Source organism: Cylas formicarius, unplaced genomic scaffold (genome assembly GCF_029955315.1).
Source record: "Cylas formicarius isolate icCylForm1 unplaced genomic scaffold, icCylForm1.1 PGA_scaffold_10__41_contigs__length_53128322, whole genome shotgun sequence".
Lineage (NCBI taxonomy): Eukaryota > Metazoa > Arthropoda > Insecta > Coleoptera > Brentidae > Cylas > Cylas formicarius.
Window position 1 is genome coordinate 8,939,747 of NW_026844214.1, and position 18,675 is coordinate 8,958,421.

At 31.0% G+C, this 18,675-nt stretch overlaps 5 protein-coding genes across 5 annotated transcripts in view; 3 read left to right on the forward strand and 2 right to left on the reverse strand.

Moving 5' to 3' along the window:
* Positions 1-648: 648 nt before the first annotated feature.
* On the reverse strand, positions 649-2,801 carry LOC132707226 (zinc finger protein 568-like). The gene is made up of 5 exons (XM_060678991.1): positions 2,601-2,801; positions 2,143-2,547; positions 1,779-1,975; positions 1,369-1,539; positions 649-1,206 (listed from the first exon to the last, which is right to left on the reverse strand). The coding sequence occupies exons 1-5, from the start codon at positions 2,772-2,774 to the stop codon at positions 981-983; spliced, it is 1,173 nt and encodes a 390-aa protein (XP_060534974.1). The 5' UTR covers positions 2,775-2,801; the 3' UTR covers positions 649-980.
* A 518-nt stretch (positions 2,802-3,319) lies between these two features.
* LOC132707219 (N6-adenosine-methyltransferase catalytic subunit) lies at positions 3,320-5,704 on the forward strand. The gene is made up of 5 exons (XM_060678978.1): positions 3,320-4,044; positions 4,211-4,658; positions 4,878-5,126; positions 5,186-5,345; positions 5,410-5,704. Exons 1-5 carry the CDS (start codon positions 3,421-3,423, stop codon positions 5,591-5,593), a joined length of 1,665 nt encoding a protein of 554 aa, XP_060534961.1. The 5' UTR covers positions 3,320-3,420; the 3' UTR covers positions 5,594-5,704.
* A 427-nt stretch (positions 5,705-6,131) lies between these two features.
* LOC132706521 (PHAF1 protein CG7083) lies at positions 6,132-11,702 on the forward strand. Its single transcript, XM_060677885.1, has 7 exons — positions 6,132-6,316; positions 7,361-7,443; positions 7,505-7,632; positions 7,826-8,039; positions 8,124-8,498; positions 8,800-9,072; positions 9,455-11,702. The coding sequence occupies exons 1-7, from the start codon at positions 6,253-6,255 to the stop codon at positions 9,536-9,538; spliced, it is 1,221 nt and encodes a 406-aa protein (XP_060533868.1). The 5' UTR covers positions 6,132-6,252; the 3' UTR covers positions 9,539-11,702.
* Positions 11,703-12,233: 531 nt separating this feature from the next.
* LOC132703688 (dysbindin protein homolog) lies at positions 12,234-13,391 on the reverse strand. The gene is made up of 3 exons (XM_060673101.1): positions 12,815-13,391; positions 12,474-12,635; positions 12,234-12,400 (listed from the first exon to the last, which is right to left on the reverse strand). The coding sequence occupies exons 1-3, from the start codon at positions 13,275-13,277 to the stop codon at positions 12,306-12,308; spliced, it is 720 nt and encodes a 239-aa protein (XP_060529084.1). The 5' UTR covers positions 13,278-13,391; the 3' UTR covers positions 12,234-12,305.
* Positions 13,392-14,926: 1,535 nt separating this feature from the next.
* LOC132706516 (uncharacterized) overlaps positions 14,927-18,675 on the forward strand; it is a 32,046-nt gene continuing 28,297 nt past the window's right edge. The window contains exons 1-2 of the mRNA XM_060677879.1: positions 14,927-15,049; positions 18,294-18,552. Of these exons, the coding sequence (XP_060533862.1) occupies positions 14,948-15,049; positions 18,294-18,552 (361 nt within the window). The 5' untranslated portion in view covers positions 14,927-14,947. The remainder of the gene's footprint in view (positions 15,050-18,293; positions 18,553-18,675) is intronic.

Below are 18,675 nucleotides of genomic sequence, written 5' to 3' on the forward strand. Positions count from 1 at the left end.
AGCATGGGGGTCTGCAAAATATGCGTTTGATATGAGTTGTACTATTCTGTAATATAAATCACTGCTCGAGTTAAATCAGAGTAAATTAAAAATTTATATAACTTAACACCAATTGAAACAGGATAAAAAAAGAGGAGTTATTAAACCTGCATTGAAATTTTTTGGGCCATGTATATATTTGTTATGTTTTTCGCTATTGGAATGGTGGGAGTGAAATTTGATGTACCTTTTATTTTGAGTAATATTTTAGATAGTTTTCTAAAAATTGTATACACAAATGTAGATAATAATAATCAAAGATAATAATGGGATTCTATTATTACAGATTATAATGTACAATTAATATCGCTTCAGAGCACTTTTTTAATCAAAATAAAAGCAATTTCTGCTGGGTCATATTTTGTTGGTTTTCACCAATTTTACATTCTAACTTATAGTCACCAACACTAAACAAATATGGAACAATATATGAAAAGACAAAATTAACGTAAGGAAATCTTAAGACCATAAATTAACTACAAACAGATCAGAATTGAATTATATAGTACATTGTAAAAAAAATGTTCTCCAGACGTAATTAATTCACTTTATGGGGTCTTATACTATATCATCAATGAAATAAATGAAAATTGTGTTTCATCTTTTATGAAATAGATGTATTTATTTACAGTAACTGACTTACAATACCAGAGATTATTATCTAAATTATATTATACAACTGGTAAAATAAGTGAACACATGTTACCACTATGTATATCTTCTATCATCACTGCAGACAGGAATTGAAAAATTTATGTTTTTCTTTTTCAGGCCTTTTATTCGGGCACATCACCTTATACTTAATAAATTTGCTGCCGAGATGATAATGTTAGTTTGTATTGAGAGATCAATTGAATTCTTTCTTCCCAATCTTCTACATGCTATATTCCAAGTCACATGAGGTATTTAGTCACCATTTAAACCGCTATTCTCATCTCTTGCTATGATGTTCTGTTATGTGTCTTTAAATGCCTAAGAAGGTGAGCTTTTTGGGAAAATCTTTTATTGCAGTATTCACATAGAAATGCTTTTTCTCCTGTGTGCACAAGCATATGCTGATATAGTTGCCCTTTAGTTGAAAATGCTTTACCACAGTGTTCACAGTGGTAGTTCTTTTCTCCTGTATGTATTTTGATGTGGGTATTGAGGTTACTGGAACTAGCAAATCTGTAAAAAAAAATGATCTATTTAATTAAATTGATGCAATAGTGATGCTGAAATAATTGGTTTCAGTGTTGTGTGTGTATATTATTTTTTCATGCTTACTAAAGAATAGATTGGTACATGGGTACAAGGAGACAATGTAAAATTACCTTAAATAATTCTTACCTCTTTGAACAATAGGTGCAACCATAGGGCCTCTCTGAAGTATGAATTGCAATAGTATGCTTTGTTAGCTGTTGTGCAGTTGCAAAAGCTTTGTTACAGGCAACACAAATATGATTCTTTTCCCCAGTATGTATTCTCATGTGAGTGTGAAGGTGACCTCCATTAATGAATCTATATTAGAAAATTATAGATATTCCAGTTAAATCTTTCCATTTCAAGTTTATTTATTTTGTCAAGAAAAAATATTTGCTGTATTCCTTCTGCAGTGTTGATACTTATTACTATTAAGAATTGAATTAAAATCAAATCCCAAAATTAACCAACTACTATCTGAACATATAGAATACCTATTATCATATGGAAAACAATTTGATGATTTCATTTCAAAAAATTTTATAATTTCTACAAACCTTTTTTCACACAAATGACAAACATATGGTCTTTCGCCAGTATGAATACGTATATGATGGACTAAACTTGGTTTAAGTCGAAATATTTTTCCACAAGTGTCACATTGATGGGGCTTAGAATTTTTTTTACTTTTTCTATTATTACTAGTATGGGATTCTATTATGTCAGTTACATTTAGAACATTAATGTCCTCTATCTGAAAAAACAATAAACTCTATAAAATTAAGCACATGATGTAACAGATCTAGATCTGTACTAACTTAGAATACTATTTATTTAAACTAATTACAAAAAATATATATATTATTAAAGAACAAAACCTAGATTTAGTGCCCAACCCTATAATCTTTGTAAATATCTTACCTTCATAACACTCTCCCCTTCAACCTTTAAATTTGTAACTCTAGTCTTATCTGTTTCTTGCGTATCATGAGTTGATTGAATCAACTGTCTTTCTGTCTGAAAAGATTCTTGAATGTTTGTTTCCTGCATGCATTTTACATCCCCTTGTTCATGTTTTATTAAATTTTCGTTGTCACTTTTATTACAATCGTCTGCTACTGTATAATATGAAGTGCTATTATCAACATTTTTTTTAATATTAATAAATCCCGGTAAGTCAGTGGCTTGGGTTACAGTGAAACTTTCAAAACATTGTCGTAATTTTTCGTCAGATGATTCACACTGTGTTTTGAATTGAAAGGCTATGTTTAACTTCGAAATACATTTTTGACATATATATGGCGGCAGACCGTCCCCTTCTGTTACCTACAAATTAATTACAATCATAAACCAACTAGCACAATAAAATTGTTAGCAACCTGAACTGAGGCACACGCCATAATTAAAACAGAGAAATGTGGAGGTTTAATTGGATCAAATATAGCAACTAATTTGCTACTTTTTTCTAAACATACTCTACATATGTTATTCATATTCATCGTTAAATAATATAGTAAATCATTCGTTTGCATATTTTTGTTGTTAAAAGTCATTATTTGAAAAACAGTTCTAAATGTCACCTTGCAAAACAACCATGAACATAGCCTAGAATTAGCCAAATTACCTAGGCCAGCCGTCCATCATATATAACTTAGTTCCGACTTACTTATCGTTGGTGCGCCTAATGTGTGTAAACACGATAGTTCATTTTGCTGGGATAAAGGGGAGGTAAAACTCCAATTAAAATGCAATGTTTCATTCTTAGTACCTTTTAAGTTTAAACTGCTGAGAAAATTCTAAAATTGTTTCAAATGATTATTTGTTTGTGTATTGTAAAGCAAAAAACATTATACAGCGATCTTGGATAATCCCTTCGTTTGTAATAAGATTACTTTGTCCAACAAGTAATAACGAACGAGTTTTCATTATAGATAACAAAAAGTTTTTTGTAAAATAGATACTATTCTATAGAGATTTGAGAAAGGGAAATTTTAGTATTATTATTACATAAACAAATGATTGCTTAAATGGGAGTTTCATTTATCAGTTTGTGAGAAAGCCCTAAATTATAAAGGAAGAATAAGAGGAAAAGAAGAATCTTAACCGAACTTAACCAAACTTTAAAATTATTTACTTTTATAGCAAGAAATATAACATTCTTTACCTTTTTTTATTATTCTTTTAATTAATTGTAGAAACATGTCAGATGCCTGGGAAGAAATCCAAGCGGTTCAAAGAAAAAGAAATATTCTTCGAGAAAGGCTAGAAAAACGCAAAAAAGAGCGCCAAGATATTTTAGGTTCCAGTTTAAATACAACTTCATCCATAACTGCTGTGGAATCTACTAATTCGCAAAGTGCCTTACCCACAATTCCAAAAGAAGATATCAAAACTAAGGGCGAACAACCTTTAGAAAGCAAGGATTTAGTTAAGATTGACCCCCAATTGGAGAAAGAGCTTTTAAAGGAACTTAGCCAAGTAACGCTGCAGTTACCTACCTCTTCAACTGACTTATTAACTCTATTAAAAGCAACTTTGAAAACAGATGTACCACATAAACAAGTTTTTAGTTTATTACAAAAGTTTGCAATTCAGAAACTGGTTACAGTGAATGAGATAATAAGAGAAGGAATTAATATTTTAGACATTACCCATGTTGAGGTTACTAAAGTAAATGCAATGATTGCAGAATTTTTCGAGGAATCTAAACCTGGAAGTTCAAAAGATAGCTGTAAAAGAGGACATGAAACATCCTGTATTTCCGAAGAAACTGATGAAGAGAAAAGGAAAAAAGAAAAAAAGGAACCTAAAGCAGACATATTGGTAGGTTGGACTATTTGTTGCCCATAAATATAACATAAGCTTTTCTAATAGATTTAGTTAATATAAAAAGTTGACCTACATTTGCCAAAGTGAAATTTTTGATGATTTTTATATTATAATAATTATTACTAGAATTCATACTTTATTTACTTTGTATTTATTTCAGTCTCTTCTGTCCATGCCTTCTACAAAAGAAAAAGAAACAAAAAAACTTGGAGAAGAAATTCTTGATTTATTAAGCAAACCAACAGCAAAGGAACGGTCTCTTACTGAACGGTTTAAATCACAAGGGGGCAAATTACTGATGGAATTTTGTCCCCATGGGACAAAACTAGACTGTGAGAAAAATGGCATAACAGATTGCAAAAAACTACACTTTAAAAAGATTTTACAAAAGCACACTGATGAGTCATTAGGTGACTGTTCATTTTTGAATACTTGCTTTCATATGGATACTTGTAAATATGTTCATTATGAAGTTGATCGAAATGGACAAAAAGAAGAAAATGCTCCTGCACTACCATGCTCACCAGTAGGTAGAGTTGAAAGTAGCACCTTGTATCCTCCCCAGTGGGTTCAGTGTGACTTGAGATATTTGGATATGACAGTGTTAGGTAATTTACTGAATTTAAAATTGTGAGACTAATGTAAAGATATAAAAAAAAAATCTGTAAAAAATCGATATTTGCAAGGCTGAAAAATTTATTTTAAAATCTTTAATGGTTCATTAATAATATATAATTATAATATTACACCACAAGTGTACATTAATTAATTCAATTTTCATATATAATTCCTTGAGTTTTGTGTTTTTACCAGTTGTTTTCAACTAGGTAAATATGCAGTTATAATGGCTGATCCTCCTTGGGACATTCACATGGAACTTCCCTATGGCACTATGTCCGATGATGAAATGAGACAATTAGGGATACCTCAACTGCAAGACGATGGTTTAATTTTTTTGTGGGTCACTGGCAGAGCGATGGAGTTAGGAAGAGAATGCCTTAATTTGTGGGGATATGAAAGGGTTGATGAGATTATTTGGGTCAAAACAAATCAGTTACAAAGAATTATAAGAACAGGTAATTAATATTACTAAACTCACATTTATTCAAGATTATGTTTGTGTTTTGATTTTTAGGAAGAACAGGTCATTGGCTGAATCATGGCAAAGAACATTGCTTAGTAGGTATGAAGGGAAATCCCAAGAATTTAAATCGTGGTTTAGATTCAGATGTAATTGTTGCTGAAGTAAGGGCCACTAGTCATAAACCTGATGAAATCTATGGCATGATAGAAAGGTAAAGGTCTAGCCTGATTTCAATTTATTCTGCTACAAAGTAAAAGTGATGTTATGTGATATAGATTATCACCAGGAACAAAGAAAATAGAGCTTTTTGGCAGACCGCACAATATTCAGCCCAATTGGATAACTTTGGGAAACCAGGTGGACGGTATTCGTCTTATAGATCCTGTTTTAATTGAGAGTTTTAAAAAACGCTATCCTACTGGTAATTGTATGGCCCCACCTCCAGAAGCATCCCATTAGTTGATGCATATATTTTATGCATTTTCCTTAGTCTCGTTTTAGAGGCATTTATTATATATTGTTTACTGACCAAATATAACCAAAATAAGAAAGATCTGCTGGTGATTTTATTTTCCTGAAAATTTCTACTTGCTTCCCTATTGAAAAGTTGAAAAGAGCATTATGAATGAATTATATATTTTAGAAAATTATTACTTACTTGGACACTCTAGAACTTTATGAAACGTGGTTAATAATTTTTGTGTTAAAAAATAAAAACATGATGTAGGTAAACTGATAAAAAAAAACAACAGGTGCTTGATGGCGTAATTTCTTTACATTCCATTTTAAACTTTTGCTTTCGAGTCTCTTGTTTACTTGAACTTGACCAATCACAGTGATTGCGCTTCTGCGCGTCCACGAATTTCTTTCTTGTTTTGAATTAAATAACAATCGATAGACATTTGAGCAATTTTTAACACTACGTGATGTGGTTTTTAGGTTCATTTTTGCATAGCAAGTATCCAATCAGCTGTTTACTTTGACAGTTCAATTCAAAATGGCGAAATACTAGAGAGTAGACAAAGGATTGCCTTAATTTAATAGTAATTTACAATTAAAGCGGCAGTGATTGCCATTGTCAGTAGCGTGAATTAATTAAGTTTTGTGTTTACAAGAAAATGCTAACACTTGAAGTTGTACCAGAACGTTCGTTAGGCTGTGAACAATGGGAGTTTATTTTAGGTGGGTTCTAACTCCTTTTCATGAAATGCGTTTTATTTATTTATTTGCACTGGTAAATAAACAATTGCGAGTGTCCGTATTAGATGTTATGACAATCGTGTAAATCGCTATGTGTTCACTGACCTTTAATAAAATTGCGTAGCCTAATGTCAAACTGGTGGGATAATTGTATTATTATTTTGGTGGTATTTTTAGCTGAGACAATTAATTTTTGTGGTCTAACTTTCATTTTTACTTTGGTATACATTAAAGAAATTAAAATGTTTGTTTGAGAAAGGGCAGTAGTCTGCATAGGTTTTTTTTGGGCTGTTTTTGTGTGAATTTTTATATACTATGGAGTTTTTAATTATTTTTATTTAAACGCATATCTTCAAACATGTTTTATGTTTTGATGTTAAAGTGGCATGAATCTTGATATGTAGCAGATAATTATCAAATATTTTCATCACAATAAACTATTTGTATTATTTAAAGTTTTAGTTGAAAAATTTTGCAAAACAATGTAAATAACACAGGTAGAGACAGTTCCAGAGTTTTTGTTCTTTTACCTATTTTTTTGTGATAATTATGGGATTATTTATTGAAACGTGTGCTGCCAAATCAAAAGTACAGCTAAATAATTGACTAAATTTGTCTTTGATTAGAGTCTGTTATTTTATAAATGAAAGGTAATTTTATCAACCAATTTATTGCCTGCAACATTAGATATTACACTTTTTTTACTAAACTTTTAGCTTAAATATATTTTCTTGAGTATATGAAACCACGAAGAAGAGTAGTAGTTGTCATATTCCTATTGTCAACTATAGTACCTCTATTTTTTAGTAGATTCTTCTGTGAATTGGCACACCCACTACATAAAATAATTATGAACCTGATCTATCTGACTAAGCCTAAACGTTAAAGCACCACTAAATACATAAATGAATGCTAAGAACTAATATGCTTTATAGAATTCTGTTTATTGCCCTTCAATGAAGTACTAAAGTAGAAACCCTTTTTTTAAGGACCCTGTGATTTATAAGGTGTGTTATCAAATTCCAGGAATGCATTTTTCCCAAGCCGTTGCAATTATTCAGGGACAAATTGGCATTATTAAGGGAGTTCAAGTGTTATACAATGATACTGTAAGTAAATCATTATCCTAAGGGTTGGATAGTTGTTAGTGATTAACCATTAACTTTTTAGAAGCCTTTAGAAATTGATATGGTCATAAATTTACCGCAAGATGGTATTAGGCTGTTTTTTGATCCCGTTACTCAGAGATTGAAAATTATTCTAATTTTCAATATGAAACTAATTAAGCTGAAGTATTGGTAAGTTTCAAGGAATATCGCAGCATATGAGCGTCAGTTTTTAATTTCCAAATTGTCGGCAATAATTGATTAATTGATAACTGGTAACACTTTTCTATAATATATTTGGGTTTCTTAAAAAAACCAAACAAAACCCAAATACTTGAAACCAGTATAATAATTATTTAATTGAAAATTGCATGTTGTTTTTTAGTGGGTTGACCTTCAATTCACCAGAACTATTACCTTCTATAGAACAAATTGAACACTCTTTTGGTGCAACCCATCCGGGAGAGTATGACTCTGAAAAACAAGTATTTACATTAAATTTCCGTGGCTTGTCATTCTATTTTCCAGTAGAATCCAAGTATCAGAAAGGAAGCACACATAATTTAGCTTCTCTTCAGTTTCCTCCAGGAAGCAGCCCGGTAAATGCATTATAACTAATAAAAATTTGAGAATAATGGTTTTGCAGTGCTGTGTAATTTTGCAAAAGTAATAATTTTTCTTAGGTAGTCTCGAGAATGGCGATTTACTCTGGTTCAAGTGTAGATCAAGCGACATCACCGGAATTACCTCTATCTTGTTACCATGGTCAATTGTACCTACAAAAAGCCGAAGTATTAAGGGGAGATGGATATACGAAAGGCTTGTGCTTAAAAATTATGGCGGGTACTAACAATCGGCTCATAGATTCAACAAAATTACAGTTTGAGCGAAAAGTATTACTTGGTCAGTCTGTGCAAGATGTAGTGTCTGCACTAGGAGCGCCTTCCAAGGTGTTTTACAAAAGTGAAGACAAAATGCGTATACACGCTCCGAATGCGCATCGTAGAGTGACCACTAATAGAAGTGACTATTTTTTCAATTACTTCACATTGGGCTTTGTAAGTTATCAAACTCCTTATTTATATTTTTTATTTTATATTGTACTGTGTTTAAAATATAATTCAGTGTAGCTATATTCTTTTGTTTTTAACACTCTTTTGGTGGTAGTGATACTAAAAGAGCCATTGGAGCTTATATTATAGTGATTATTAAAAAAAATGTAACTATATTTATGTAAGTATTTTTTCTTCAACTCTTTAATAATATAGGCTAATCATTATTTGCAGTGCCGGGTTTTTATTTGTTAAATGATTTCACAAAGAACCAAAATGAATTAAAAAATAATTCTATTCTTTTCAGGATGTTTTGTTTGATGCTCGATCCCACTTAGCAAAAAAATTTGTCTTGCATACAAATTACCCAGGACACTACAACTTCAACATGTACATGCGGTGTGAGTTTGAGTTACCATTAGATAGCGCCACCGTGACTGCCTATTCAGATTGGAGTGACGTGTGTAAGAAGTTAACACCAAGTGAAAGGCCGGTGGTGTTAAATAGGGCCAGTTCAACAAATACAACCAATCCTTTTGGGAGTACTTTGTGTTATGGTTATCAGGATATAATTTTTGAGGTACCTAGTAGCAGTTGATTTATTTTTTTAACTTGTAACTTCTTCACTGTTGTTATTTTTTATACAATAATCTTGATCCAAAAACTACCCCTGTACCAGTAACCCCAGACTTCTCCTCGCTTTTTGCAGTGTAATTTGTTGAATATTAACCTATTTTCCAAGTTTGTACCAGAAGATGTTGAACTTTTCCATTCTGGTGTACCGAAAAAAGCATTCCTTGTCATCTCTTAGCGCCTTGAAGAAATGCTGATATTCCCCATAATGTACCCTTACAGGATTTATGGGGTTAACATCAACTTTTTCAAAAGTACACAATATTTCTAAACATAAATTGGCATCAGTTTTCTTAATTTTTAGTAACTGTATTATTTATTTGTTCTAGGTAATGCCAAACCATTATATAGCTTCTTTAAGTATGTATGGTGATGGAAGGCCTATAAAAAACCAGCAGTTGCGGCAGGCGTGACATATGCTGTCTTCTACTTATTTAATATTGGTGAATAGGTACTGGCAGCCGGTAGAGCTGGCATACTGAAAATAAATAACTCCCTTGTCCCTGTTCTCTTAATAAAGGTCATTTTTTAAAAATTGGGAAAAAGAAAAGGATAATAAAAATCATAAAATGATATAAAAGTCAAAAAAATACGCTTAATATCCTAGGTTTACATTATTTATACATGTTGTATTGTTTGCATGATTGGTTTGATTGGTTGGTTCACATCCTTATTTTGGAGTCTTTGAATAATTATCAGCTATTATCAAAATGTTTAATTTTGAAAATGGCTACCAAGTCTTGTAAGTTTTTCTGTATTGTGTGTTTGCAAATGTGATTCGGTTTTTCTCTGAAATATTTGTATATTTATTTATATCTTTGTTGCAAGTCAGTTTGATTAGTAAGCAAATTCTATTTAACAAACTTTAATTAAAAATTAATACATTTCAGCTTGTGAATAGTTTTTCAAGATTTGTGGCGATATCTTGGAAAATAGATTTTCTACATGTATTAAGCATTTGCTTGTTAGGCATAGTCTTTCAAATAACTTGGCAGGATCTTGTTGTGGTGTTCTGCCTACAGTTTTTTTGTGCCAAGTTCATTGAAATGTCTACCTATCTGATTCCTCTTAATTTTCACCATGTCCTTTTAGTTTTAAATGGAAATATTTACAGGCTAGAGGGACGTCAGCGTTTTAAAAGTATTGTATTCGCTTTATCTGTGTGTAATGAAAAACTAGCGATATACAGGTTTGCAATTTTCTTTCTCTTACAAACAAGTGAGAACCTATGGAAACGATACCAGACGTCCATTTTCTGTTCTTGTTATTTCTCCAAATTTGTAGTTTTTTGCCACTTTTTGCATTTCTGTACTTTTCTGGAAAGAAATTTGTTTTTTATTATTATTTGGAGTGTGTTTTATTAAGATTTAATTTAACTTTATGATTAATGCTTTTAAAGCACCTTAAACCCAATTTAAGTCGCGTTTAATAGGCTCTGACTTCTTTGAGCAACACTTTTAAGAAAAAGGCAATAGAAGAAGGGAGTTCAAATTTTTGAAAAACTGGCAGGGTCTATATGAATTTTTAATATACAGGGTGGACGAATACTCTAGGCATAATAGAATTGATATTTACTTACTTGCATTTGGTAAAGTTTGTCATTCCATAATTAATATTACTGAGCTTCAGATTTGGTAAAAAAAAAGGTTTTTTAATGATAAGCAGTAATAAACTTCATGTTACACATACCTCAGTATTGGTGTACCCTGTTAATGATTTGGTACGAGTGCGGAGGGCTAAAAGGAAAGGAGACAAACCGCAGAATTGTCAACATAGATCTCGCAATTGAGGCTGCGTCATCGAAGCGACAAATTCAGCGTATAGTTTGTTATGAACGTAAATCTAAAAACTCTTAAAAATAAATTATTCTAGTAATATAGAGACAATTAATGAAATTGTAAAATACCAAGCAGAAATCGCCTCTGAAACAATTGACGCCCCACCTACATCAAAACCTGTAATTAACACTGCAATATTGATTGATGTATGCCTTCTTATAGCCCTCATTATGGATAGGTAAGAGCTACAGTATAAATTAAGGGTTTGATTAACATCCTTTCAAAGTTAAGCAAAGTATGTCAATATTTATTTATTTTATTATTTTTAATAGAATTAATTGTTGTATTTTGAAGTATCTATCGGTAAAATTTTAAGTTAAAAAAAATTAGGCTATTAAAAAAAAGTCACTTTATTTGGAAATATGTAATTTATTTGAACTCATGACATTGTAAATGTCCAAATGTTTCAGTTATTTGAATTAAGACAATTTCATGGTGTATTCTAAATCATTTGTATTTAACTTTTATAAGATAAGAAAAAACTATAGGCATCCGTTAAAATGTGCCATCTAGGTTAATTTGTGTTCGCGATCCTAGAGTACACTTTTCTTTAAAAAATAAAAGACTTAAAAAAACTTGTTTTCATTAAACGAGGTATCACTAGTATTCATAAAAAACCATCTCGAAAATGTTTATTTTTGTAAATTAAGCCCCATGTTTGGTGATATTTTTGTTAGATCTCACATATTCACTTAAGTTGTACATAATTATATCACATCATGTTTTATTAAAAATAAAATTTTTTAAAAACGTATTTTTTTGTTGAATAATTTGCAAAATAACCAATTTATATATCACCCTTAAAAGGATATATCTCCAAAACGAAAAATATAAAAGCGCAGTTTTGATTTAATTAAACCAAAAACAGGAAAAATCCGAATTGGTTAGAGAGAGTCCTTTGCAGACTAAAATAAAAACTTTATGTGTGTAAAATTATGTATTAAAATTTAATCAACTGGGAAGATTGCTTAATATGGTGATCACATAGAAAATGTATAAGTATTAATTTTCAATTCTTCAAACTGTTACCTTGATGAGGTAGTTATATTCAGTAATTTGATATGAATATTGTTTCTCAACTTCGCTATAACTACTTTTTTTTATGAAAATCTATAGTCCATTTCATTTGTCCTGATACAGTTGAATAAAACCTTGTTATTTGGGCACTTTTTATACAAAAAAAACATTAGCCTTGTCAATTAAACTTTATATTACAGTACCCAGAATAAAATAATATCCAAGTATCAAACTTATTAAAACGATAAACATATCAATTTAAAAAACTATATTACTTCCAAAATATGAAAATATATATTCACACATTTATATATAAACATAACACTTAAGCACCCTCATTAAAAAACTGATCCAATTCCGTTTCGTCATAATCTAAGTCAATTTCTTCTAGAAGGGCACCATTTCTTGGCAAATCTAATTCTAGAAAGAGTGAGTTGTGATTTTGGATTTTATGCAGGTATTGACAGAAAAGGAATAAATTAACTGTACTAACTTGGAATTGATCCTAGGCTTTTATATAACTCTAAGTCATTTTTAAAAGCTTCCTGAAAAACTTTTTGCCTTTCCTCTAGTAATAATTTTTTACTAGTCTCAACCTGTTCAACTTCTCTATGATACTCCTTCTCGGACATTAATTTCAAGTTAACAAGCCTCTCTGGAAAAAAGGATTGAAATAAATAAATAAATATATATATATATATATATATATATATATATATATATATATATATATATATATATATATATATATATATATATATATATATATATATATATATATATATATATATATATATTTTGTTGTTAGGTCCTGTGATTTAATAAAACAATTACCTTCCTTCCGTTCCTTATAATTATTTAAATGATATCGATGTCGCTCTTTCATTTTTTCAAAATCAACTTCATCTATTACAATTTCTAAATTAACAAGCTTCTCCTCAATTTTTTCGCAGATGTCGTGGATGTCTTTAATTTGATTTAGGCAGTATCCAATGTTGTGAGTTAGTTTTGACGTAATTAGATTATGTTTTATGATTTCCATGTTTTGCTTATCAGATCTAACAGTTTTTGAAATTAACTCTATCTCAGTAGCCAGCTTTTCAGCTTGTTTTGCATTACTTTCGTTTAAATTATGGATATCTTCCCAATGTTTTTGAAAACAGGTTAAAATGGGAGCTCCAGCGTTTGAATTTGATACTAATTTTTCATTGGATGTTGTATATTTATAGTCGTTGCCCAGTAAGTTTACATTTTTCTTCACATTGAGGATTTTTTCCTTTATACCAGATAACATCATAACATCTTGAAAATGAAAAAATAAACTATAAAACACTGAATCTAAAAAATTAACTAAACAGGCAATTTATATACAGCACCCTAAAATATTTAGCTATCAGCTGATTCGAACTAAGATCACAGAAGTCACAGAACAGAAATAAGAAATAATTTCTTTTGCCACACGGTATTGCGCCCGTTGCGGTGGTTAATGGTTATCTAGAGATGACGTAGCACTTTACTTTTGGGTTTTGGTTTATTCAAGCTATAAGGCATTGAAACAGTAAGTGACTTTAAATCAATTTAATCCCAATTACAATAACAATAAACAAACAATAACAATAAAAAAAAGAAAACCAACTATTGTAAAAAATCTTTTACATCCCTGACTTTTATTTAACACATTGGTGAGATAACTAAATACTTAAAATCCTTCAATAATATATTATTATAGCAGGTAAAAACATTTCTGTCAAATCTGGAATCTCTTTACAAACGACTGGGACTACAGCACCACCTTTTTTTTTGAAAAAAACAAACTTTAGGAAATCAAAAATTTAACAAAAACCAACAAAGTATCCATTGGGGTAAAGTTAGGACATGAAGGTGTTAAGGATTTACTACTTTTCTGATTTTTCTTTCTATTTGAAAAATGAAACGCTTCTAGGATTGACTATTGAATTGGTTAAAACAAAAAAATAAGAATTGAGAATTGTTTTACTCTGGCGGTAAATTTATATTCATTTCTATTTATCTTTATGCTTCAAAAAGCAGCACAACCAAAATTCAACAAACAACAAATATGTCTTTATTCATAAGAAATTGCAATATCTATGCACTATTACTTATCGAAAGTGATGTTTTAAATAAATAGTTCAATGAAATTGCAAGAAATGTCGTATGATGCCAACTAAGTATATGCAAAGTATTATTGTATATTCCAAATAAATGTTGTGTCTAGTTTGTGCAAAGTTTTTCTTCTCCCGTCTGTAAAATACTTTACCACGTCAGTTTCGTTTCCCATGAATCCACCACTTCGGACATTTCCGGGATTTTACCGCACGAGTTTGGGAGCGATCGGATGTTTTCGGAGATATTTCCCGCGCTTTGAATTTTAACGTTTGTCAATTCTGACGGTCATGTCAGTGAATATATTCGTATTGTTTTGCGAAAATGTACCCAAAAACTAACGGTCATAGAAAAAGTATGGTATGCAAAACGTTCGGTAAACTTTTTAACTCACTCGTTTATTAAAAACTCGCTCCGCTCGTTTCAAATAAACTCGTGAGTCAAAAGCCGTTTACTGCACATGTTGCATAATATACTATTAAAGAAGGAAAAAGTTTCAATATCAATTGTTCGCCAGTGGCGATGGCAAAATGTTATTTTACATTTTTTTTTGTCAATTCCGACATTTCAAACAGAGGGGAGTACTTGAAAAATTGTGTGTTACTTTATTACTAGATAGGTACTTCTAAAAAGACCCTTTTTTTGAAAATTATTTCAACTGAAAAGCTTAATATCGCTGATTGCAATTTATAATGGGTTTTATTTATTTTTTTCATTCTTTCCAAACATTTTTATTGTTAACAACCTACAAGTTTTCTAAAGAAAGTCTTCGGAGTATTTGTAAGTTTGAAGTTTAGGCGCACCTACGTAAGTGTTGGGCAATGACGTGGCCAAAATTATATCATGTGTCCCGATGAAAACTTAGAGAATTCTTTAAGGAATGTTACGTACAATGCAGACTCTACGTGGACCACCGCTGTGAACCAATATCAAAAAGCCAACATGGTAACATTTTAAATTGCCATTCTGTCCTAGAAATTAACATTTTCACCAATTGACATTCGTCATGTCAAAAATAATTTTAGCAATTAAACCGCTTTAGGCGAATTACGAATATTCATTCCCAACGCAGTAATGGTTTCTTGTTAATTTGACCAGACAACGATGTAGATGATCAAAATGTCGATAAAGAAACTTGATTGGATGGAACTGCTAGCGAGCTTGCATAATCAAAAAAGTACACCCATCTGTAGATTCTTTGTACAAATTCAAAGTTTCTCTTGAATTTCACAATCAAAATTAACAAAATTGTGACGATTTTGTGAAACAGCAGTGACAAACCCAAAAATGTTGCTGGGAAGTTATTGTAACATAACTTAGGAGTTAAAGCGGGAGATCTAAATTTTATAGTACTTACTATATATTATTAAAATTATAAAATAACAAGGACCAAATTCAAAGATAATTTATATTGAAAAATAAATAATAACAAAAATAAAAACAAAAAAATTATTAACACCAAGATGCGAGACAGGGCTGATCAAAGTCAACATTTCTTATACTCCAGAGATGCTCTTAAAATTTACGGACAATAAAAAATGCTACATATAGAGAATTAATAAATTCATTAATATCTGATATGTGGAAACCAGGTGGATATAGTTTCTTTTTTAGTCATTAGTTTTTAGTATAAGGATATTTTTTGCTTTATAGAATGGTTTCACTTTGAGAAAACCATCATAAATTTACAAAATCTGCCTCAATTTGGTTAGCGAAGCTGTCTAAAGAATAAATTTATTGGTAGCCTCATTTATTTACATGGCAAAATAGTATGACAATTTCATGCATTGGACAAAAATACATGGAAATGGTATCATAATATTTTATTACACTATCTGCTTCATTTTCGCGAATACCTAAATAATACCGGGTGTCCTGGAAAATCTCGAAATTGTCTGAGAGTGAAACACAGAAAAAGAACATCACAGCTTAACATATTTTTTCCTCCCTAAAGTACTCGGCTGAAAATTGCTTTTTTTTGCTGAAAAACATTTCAATTTATTACTTATTAAAACAGCGTACAAAGATTAGAAAAAACTGGGTAATTTAATTTTTTAATTATTAATTAATTAAACTTAAAAAATACATAGAAGTTGTTTTTGCAATGAAAGGCCAAAGCTATCCATAAATATGTTTTTGTATATTTTCATCATACCCAACTAAAAAATCGAAATATGATAATAAACAACTTCCAGCAGGGCCTTTTAGGAGGCATATATATCTATGCAGGAAGGCCCTGCTTATCATTTAATTTTTTTGTATTGTATCTGAATCCCAGAGGTTTCCCACATTTTCCCGGACATCTTGTCGATATGTGATTTTTCCATATTATTTTTGTATTTTATCAAGTAATGAATAAATCATTGAATTAATAGCAATTACTAACATCCCCGACAAAGAGAAAATCTGATATTAAGTCCATTTAACAAATACGAAATAGAAAAAAAACAAATACAAATTCATCAATGTTTTTAGTAAAGTTTTTATTGAACGGACTTATAGATTCGAATAATTAAGAGACCTCGTTGCTTTCGAAAAATCGTTGAAATCGAATTTTTCGAAAGTATACGCGCTTGGCAACGAAACTCATATCTCGGAAACGGTGCGTCGTACAGCGTCGCCATTGGTACAGACGGAATCAGATTTTTTGTCTGTTTGTCCGTTCCCCGTTCTCCGTTATCCGTTCTCTGTAACGCGAATAACTTCGGAACCGTTGGAGTCAGGATGCTGAAATCTTTCTTCTTTTAAACTTACCACGAGGCACATAAGCACATAGGAAATGGCCGGGATAGGGAATTGGCATCTGAGCATCCGAGATTTGCAGTTATCGATTTCAAAATTGGTACAATAGGTTCCCTGACGGAACTTTTTGAAATTGGGGAGGCTGGGGGACCGGGAAGTATTTTTAATAATTTAAAAACCGGATTTGCAGAGTCTCGAGAAAGAAATCATTTCTTAAAAACGGTATAAATCATCGAAAAAATTCTTGAACCAAAAGATGCGCGAGAGCGGCATCAAAAACTTAAATTTTTGATGATTTTTTAAAATTGTACAAGGTGCGCCGGCAAATTGCAAAAAAACTGAAAATTGGGTTCCCCCTATATGGATAATTGACCATAACTAGAAGGCTGTGTTTCAGCTGCCATTTTCTATTACTCGACCACAAAGTCCGTATGGACTGCTAAAACTTTTGTATTTAAGATTTTCACATATTGTGGTCGGGATATTCTGTGCCACATTTTTTAATTTTTGAAATTTTTGTTTTTGTTATTTTTTGTTTCAGATAAAACAAAATTTCTGGAAAACTATTAACTTGATCGGCAAAATTATTTTACCAGGAGACGTAGAAGATTCGGTATTATAATTTCTATTTCAAGCATTTTTTCGATTATGTACAGCGTTTTTCAATTATATATAACAATCTAAAAGACCCTAAAAATTGTTCTTTTTCAGAGTAAATTATTAACTGTAAATAAAAAATCCCAAAAAATATGGCCAACTGGTTTAAATGGTATTGTACAATGCATCAAGAGCTAATTTTTATATTTACGGGTTTCGTCTATCATATACACTCTTCGAGATATTTGAAAAAATAAAATCTCGACAATCTCGACGCGATGACGTCATTTACTATTACGACGTACTGCATGGTTTCACAAATGTTAAAAATTTCCGTTTTTGTGAGTAAATTATTGGCAATAAATGCAAAACCGTTAAAGATGGGATAATTTCATTTGAACAGTATCGTAAACCGTATGGAGAGAGAGTTTCTGGTCTTATCTATTATACGGGGTTCGCGAAATATTTGAAAAAATATCATTGGAAATCGCTATTATTTGTAAAATTTTTATTATTTACTTAACTTTGCCGTATCTTCGAAGTTCGGCGAGATTTGAAAGACACGTTATACAGAGTGTATCCACAATAAAATACATCGATTTTGCGTTCCTCTAGGACAAAAAGCATTTAAAATAAAGAGCTTCGTAGTGACTTTGTAAACTGCGTCCCGCATAGTACAGCACAGACGATTCGCACTGCCACGGTTTTTCGAAATCAATCTTGTTTAGTTCTGCGCTTGGTCAGCCAGTCTGGTTGTATTTCGTAAAAATTACTTGCTTGCTTTTAGCCATAACCATTGAAATTTGTCAAACGTGTGTGTATTTTTTTTTCACTTAAACAATTTCCACAGAAACTATATCAAGAAGAATGCCACGTTAGATTAAGAATGCTCGTACCATGCAAGAATCCAGCTACCGTGAAAGATCGCATTCCCTGTAGCAAACTCGCCAGGTATGGAAACTACAAATACAACCCAGCTAGAGAACTATCCTATCCGCCCGCAGCAATCGATTTTGAAACAATGCGCAACAAATTCAGAAAGAATTTGACAAAAGAACCTTGGATGCTTGAAGAAGTCGAGTATTTGATGTTTGCGTTCCTACTGAATAGTAAGTTACCTGTCCAATGATGTCAAATGAGTTCAGGTGGAATTTTTTTTTTTTTTTGATATAAATCATTTTAGTAAAAACGGGGATCTGTATATCTGTAATTCTCAAAAATTACCCACTCAC